Source organism: Callorhinchus milii, unplaced genomic scaffold, assembly GCF_018977255.1.
Source record: "Callorhinchus milii isolate IMCB2004 unplaced genomic scaffold, IMCB_Cmil_1.0 Scaffold1, whole genome shotgun sequence".
In the NCBI taxonomy this organism is placed as follows: Eukaryota; Metazoa; Chordata; class Chondrichthyes; order Chimaeriformes; family Callorhinchidae; genus Callorhinchus; species Callorhinchus milii.
In genome coordinates this window covers 122,982,949-122,989,654 of record NW_024704742.1, presented here as the reverse complement: position 1 = coordinate 122,989,654, position 6,706 = coordinate 122,982,949, and the positions used below count along the sequence as shown (strand labels likewise).

General features: G+C 42.1%; 1 protein-coding gene across 1 annotated transcript; it reads left to right on the top strand.

The window, feature by feature from the left end:
• Window positions 1-250: 250 nt before the first annotated feature.
• On the top strand, window positions 251-5,546 carry setd9 (SET domain containing 9). The gene is made up of 6 exons (XM_007892236.2): window positions 251-339; window positions 1,352-1,713; window positions 2,827-2,950; window positions 3,956-4,071; window positions 4,500-4,605; window positions 5,281-5,546. The coding sequence occupies exons 1-6, from the start codon at window positions 254-256 to the stop codon at window positions 5,366-5,368; spliced, it is 882 nt and encodes a 293-aa protein (XP_007890427.2). The 5' UTR covers window positions 251-253; the 3' UTR covers window positions 5,369-5,546.
• Window positions 5,547-6,706: the final 1,160 nt, after the last annotated feature.

The window sequence follows — 6,706 nt, the reverse complement described above, 5'->3', positions numbered from 1 at the left end:
AAACCCCGCCCACAGCCCGCCCACAGCCCGCCCACAGCCCGCCCACACCCCGCCCAAACCCCGCCCACACCGCTCAGGAGCCAATCAGAAGAGGCGGCGCCGTCCCGCACTCAGGCCCAGGCCCGACCTCGGCACCTGGTCCGGTCTCCCCCCCGTGTGCTTCTCCCCCGGACCCCTCCCCGGACCCCCTCCCCGGACCCCCTCCCCGGGACCCCCTCCCCGGACCCCGGACCCCCTCCCCGGACCCCCGGCGATGCTGCAGCGGTTTCTCTCCAAGTGGAGAAGTTACAGACACCGGTTTGTGCCCTGGATCGCCCTCAACCTGAACAAGAACCAGAGGTGACAACAGCCACAGCCTTCACAACAGCCATAACCTGTCAATAATCAATCACCTGTCAATAACAACAGCCATAACCTGTCAATAATCAATAACCTGTCAATAACAACAGCCATAACCTGTCAATAATCAATAACCTGTCAATAACAACAGCCATAACCTGTCAATAATCAATAACCTGTCAATAACAACAGCCATAACCTGTCAATAATCAATAACCTGTCAATAACAACAGCCATAACCTGTCAATAATCAATAACCTGTCAATAATAACAGCCATAACCTGTCAATAATCAATAACCTGTCAATAACAACAGCCATAACCTGTCAATAATCAATAACCTGTCAATAACAACAGCCATAACCTGTCAATAATCAATAACCTGTCAATAACAACAGCCATAACCTGTCAATAATCAATAACCTGTCAATAACAACAGCCATAACCTGTCAATAATCAATAACCTGTCAATAATCAATCACCTGCCAATAACAACAGCCATAACCTGTCAATAATCAATAACCTGTCAATAATCAATCACCTGCCAATAACAACAGCCATAACCTGTCAATAATCAATAACCTGTCAATAATCAATCACCTGCCAATAACAACAGCCATAACCTGTCAATAATCAATAACCTGTCAATAACAACAGCCATAACCTGTCAATAATCAATAACCTGTCAATAATCAATCACCTGCCAATAACAACAGCCATAACCTGTCAATAATCAATAGCCTGTCAATAATCAATCACCTGCCAATAACAACAGCAATAACCTGTCAATAATCAATAACCTGTCAATAACAATCACCTGTCAATAATCAACTTGTCAATAATCAATAACTTGTCAATAACGATAACCTGTTATTAATCAATAAGTCAACAGAAAATAAACTGTCAATAATCAATAACACTAAACTGTCAACAGTCAGTAACAATACGCTCAGGTGGTACCACCTGTCTGTCTGTCTGTCTGTCTGACACCATCCCTTTCCCTGTGATTACAGGACACTGCGCTCGGTGATGGATGATTCATTGGATAAAGTTATTTCTGACCATGTGGTACAGACGTCCCTTATCCAACTATTCCACGCTTTGTTTGTGAGTGACTTGAGCAATCAAACCGAGTTTCTTAACCTGCTGCCGGAAAACATTCAATCCAAATACCAGAACGTCTTACCTCAGTCAATTACAGAAACTGGAAACGGAATAAAAGGAAACAGAGTGGATTTTAATTCTGGTGACGCAATGTTTGAAACACTTGGATTCAGTATAAATCGAGCAACGAGTTCACTTTCTCTGGCTGGCAGGGGGGTGTTTGTCACTGCAGGAACAGTGCCTAAAGGAGCAGTTGTTTCCATGTATCCCGGTACTGTTTTTCCACGTTCATTTCTGTGTTGTTCTGGTGGCATTTTATGATTACAAAGAGTTGCCTTAACTGGTAACTGTGTTGTGTAAGTGTTTGCTTTGGGTTGGGTAGTGGGGACTCACTGGAGTATTGTGATCTCCTGCGAGAGTGATCACCAGAAGAATGTTATTCGTAGTTTGCAGAGTGTTCTATCTCACACTAACCATGGTGGAAAAATCTTTCCTGACTGCAGATTATTCTATGATATGTACCCATAGTGATCTTAGTGAACATCACTTGATCAAGGTTATAATGATAATAATCTTGCATTTGATATTGCACCTTATCACACCATCAGTGTCTCCAAGCGCTTCGCAGAGTTTTACTATGATGTGACTATTTGTAGGCATTTGCGGCGGTCAGTTTGTGAATAGCAATGTCCCACCAACAGCCATCAAGCGCGTGACCAATTTTTCATCTAGGGGATTGTTTGTGAGGACTCCGGCATCATCATGTATCAGTAGTAAGGAATATCCATTAGCTTCCCATCCCCCCAGCGGATTGGGTTCAAGATCCTCGTTCTCATCTTTAAATCCCTCCCACTGTCTCACCCCATCCTATCTCTAACCTCCTTAAACCCCACCGTCCTAGCTGCTCCCTTCAGTCACCGAGCACTAGTTTGCTCCGTGTCCCCCACCCTATCCACCCTGCCTTTTTTCGGCCCCACTCTCTGGAATGCCATCCCTTTCACTCGCTCCCTCCATCATATCTTTCAAGGTCCATTTCAAGATCTTTCTCTTTGACAGTGCTTTTTGGTCATCTTTACCCCCAAATTCTTGGCTCCCTCCCCAGATCGGGTGCCTCGCCAGTACTGTTGGGAATGTCCTCCCAGTGTCTATATAAATGGAAATTTATATTGTATCTCCTGGTTGTAAACATGCACTGTATTAGCACCAATGAAATAAAAATTGGGATAGAATCCTTGCATTTAGAGTAGTGTTATGTTATCCCCAAAATTGGGATGAAATAATACTATGTAATTGAAGGATTATTATAGACATGTGTAATCTAGGAAATATATTGTGAACTTAATTCAGTCATATTTACCTGATGTTCTCTTTGTTTGAAAAACAGGAAGTGTCTATCAACAATATAATCCAATCCTTTTCCAATCCATATGCAACCCATTTATTTTTCGATGTATAGATGGTGTGTTGATTGATGGGAACGACAAGGGAATTTCTAAAGTTATTTATAGGTACGTTTTGTTTGCTTCCCAGATGCAATGACATTTTTTCTGAACTTTGAAAAGATTTGTTTTGCTTTTGATAACTGCAGAAGTACATTGCAGTAAAAAAGCAGAAATGTCAGCACATCAGTACATGGCTCTTTAATTTTAATTGTTTTATTTTTGGTTTCATTTTGGTTCAGCATTTGCAAACGATTAAGATAACATAAACTGCTTCATTTACAACATGTATTTTTCTCAGTGAACAACTGAGTTTCTCTCCCAAAATACTCAGATCATTTTCCTCGCTGGTTTTGGGCACAGTTAAAATGCAATACAAGTGAGAGAGAGAGAGAGAGAGTACGAGATGTACTGTATGCAATAATGAGAGTAAGTCTGACTGCTAGATTTCTGGAGTCCATTAAGTGTGTGGTCCATTCAAAGCTCTTTGAGTCGTCTAGAAGACGTGATAACGCGCTATATCATATGCCAGGATTATTATTATGTTTGAACCATGGATTAACACATGTAAATCGGTTCATATAAAATAAGTGATGTGACTTGGCATACAGAGTCCCTAATCAATCCATTGGCTGTAGGTCAGTACGCCAACAACAGTTCTAATGGTACGTGGTGCCCTTTTTAATCCCTGTGAAATATATTGCTCCATACATAATAAACACACTGTTGGGTGAAATTGTATCTTAGCCCTCAGTGACACAGTGTCTCAGAGCTGTAATGTGCTCTACCTCTGCCTTTAAGCTGTTATTTTAAAAAATCTGTGTCTGGTGCTGCAAACTTTACATCAGAACAAAACGTGTGCAACATATTGGGGAAGGATTTATTAACTTAGATTTCTTGTAGTAATTGCATATGCAGCATATTTTCACCCACAAATACACATTCACTTCACCGTAAAGTCCTGTGAAGCGCTTTGAGTTTTCAACAATATACTAAGGCATTAATTAACTAAGTTAATTAATCAAATGCAAAGATTATTGTTATATTTTCTTAGTTTCTGTTCCCAATGTTTAGATCATGCAGTAGGCGGGACAGGCTTGGCCCGTATAAAACAAGTGATGTGACTTGGCTCACAGAGTCCCCACTCAATCCATTGGCTGTGGGTCAGTACGTCAACAACTGTTCTAACGGTATGTAATGCTCCTTTTAATCCCTGTAAAATATATTGCTACATACATGTATCAGCAAATGCAAGAGGGAACTGTTTAGTTATTTGGTGAAGAAATTAATTGAAAGGCACGAGTACAACAGTGATGTACAATTTTTATTGCCTGATTCCACTAAAAAAATGTGAAAACCAGATTGCATTGTTAACGGATGCGAGGCAAATACATTGAATGATATTCAATATCAGAAACGTTTATGGCCAAATACCGGAATCCTACTTGGTGTGAATAAGATTCCTTCTCACACTGTACAGAAAATATTTCTGCCAAAATGTAGATTATTATTGTTAGAGTTTCTTAGTACTAAGTATTCTGAAATTGAGGGAAATAAAATTTATGTCATTGGTGTGTTTGAATAAGAACTAATCCTTTAAGTGTTTCTTGTGTTTCAGAGAAAGCAGCCAATGTATGTTATCAGGAGTTTGATGTGCCTGAGGCCTTTCCTATAGAACTGCTTCAGTACATCCCAAACGCCAACTATGGTCATGATGTAGAGAGGTTAGTTTCAGTGGATTCGAACAATGTTTTGTCACAATGGCATCAAAACAGCAATTTAGCATAGTCAGTGCTGCCCACAAGGGCGCTTATCATGTTTCTTCCAATGAGGTGAGATCTCAGTTCCTTGTTGAAGTCTCACAACTGTGTGCCTTCTGTACCTGTATTTGTGTTTTTTCTAGCAGCTACACAGCGGTGAGCCTACTGAGTCATTTTGAGTTGCTATTATTATCTGAAAGCAACAACAACAACAACAATCCTTGCATTTGATATAGCGCTTTTCACGTCGGGAGGACATCCCAAAGCGCTTCACAGAACACACTGTAAAGTGAATTGACTGTATATTTGTGGGCGAACGCGGCAGCCAATTGCGCACAGCAATGTCCCACAAACAGTCGTAGATTGAAAATGACCAATTTATTATTGTTTTGGGTTTTTGGAGGGATTATTATTAGGCTCCATGTTATATCCATTGGCAAAGTTTTCTACGCTTATGATCTATCTTATGCTTATGAAAGCAGAATCAAAGTACTTTGCTTACTGAAAGACTTAACACTACACCAACTGTGTACTTACTCTCACTTATTATTGGCCCTATTCCGAGTTACTGTTTGCACTACACTCAATTAAATGTTTTATCTCTATCTCTTGTATTTGACTTTTTGTGTTTCATTACAGGCCGCTGAGATGTGTGGTTCTTGTGGCACTCAGAGACATTGAGAATGGGGAAGAGCTATTTTCTAATTACTACACCATCGTCCACTGATAAACCTGGACAAACTCCTTGTTTCACCATTGTGCCAACCGATGTGAAGGTTCATATTTCAGAGATTGACCTTTTACTCTCAATTATTCCACCACAATACAACCTTCTAGGTGGTGCGCTGTACAGACATTTATAGGCCTGGTGTTATCTTGAAAATAAATACAATCCTTTTAGAGCAGATGCAACTTTTAGTTCAAAATTAATTTAATTCTAGACACTAAATGGGGAGGAAAGGCTCCATTTATATAATTTGATGGCAAGGAGAATAAAACCACAACGGTGAGTGTGATTCTTCGATGTTTTGTTACTTGAAGATGGAAATCGTGTCATCACACTGCAAATCGTGACATGAGGATCCAAATTCTAATAGAGCAGCACAAGGCGAGAGCAGCTGTGTTGCGATCAGTATCCCATTATAAGGTGGCTGGCATTTTGTGAACCCCCTCCCAAGCCACCACCAAGCAATAATAGGGCTGTGATGTACTTTATATAACATGAAACCTTCAGTAAGCACTTCATTGTTTTTTACTTTGGAAGGACTTCTGGATAGCACTCTTTGCACAATCAATCGGCATTTTGAGCCAGTGTCCCACGATCTGCACAGATATTGCCTTCCTCTTGGAGAGGCATTTCCAATCACAGAATGTTCACAGTCCAGAAGACCATTCGGCTCATCGTGTATGCTGGTCTTAGAACCACCTCTTGCAGGTATCTGTTCCAATATCGTAGAATGCTCCGAGACGCTACTCATGAAGGGCTCTGTATAAATACAACAACAACAAAATTACATTTGTATAGTGCCTTTCACATCTGGAGGACGTCCCAAGGCACTGGACAGACAGAGTTACGGACCTGAGTTGAGGGACGGGGTGGGGGAGGAGGAAGGGCAGCGGGGGAAGCAGGGAGATCGAAAGCACGGTCAAAGAGGAGGGTCTCGAAGGTGGCGAGGGAGAGACTGCAAGATGGAGTTCCAGAGAGTGGGTGCAGAGTGGCGGAAGGCCCGCCCGCCAATAGTGGGGCGAGCAATTGGGGGACGTGAAGCAGGCCAGAGCCCGCTAAGTGGAGGGAGCGAACAGGATGGAAGGGGGTTAGGAGGCCACAGAGGTAGGGGGAGCAAGACTGGAGGGCTTTGAAGGTGAGGACCAGGATCTTGAACTGTATCCTCTGTGTGATGGGAAGCCAGTAGACTTGGGCCAGGATGGGGTCACGGAGCCTGGTGCGGGAGAGGACACGGGCTACAAAGTTCTGGATGATCTGCAGCCTGTGGAGGGAGGAGTTGGGGAGGCCGACAAGCAGTGAGTTTGCATAGTTGAGCCTCGATGTAATGAAGGCATGTAT

Excerpts from the sequence above, each read along its gene's own strand:
- setd9 (XM_007892236.2), top strand. The coding sequence starts at position 254 with ATGCTGCAGCGGTTTCTCTCCAAGTGGAGAAGTTACAGACACCGGTTT. Across the intron at positions 2,951-3,955 it reads ATTTCTAAAGTTATTTATAG|ATCATGCAGTAGGCGGGACA; the intron begins GTACGTTTTGTT and ends CCCAATGTTTAG. Across the intron at positions 4,072-4,499 it reads CGTCAACAACTGTTCTAACG|AGAAAGCAGCCAATGTATGT; the intron begins GTATGTAATGCT and ends CTTGTGTTTCAG.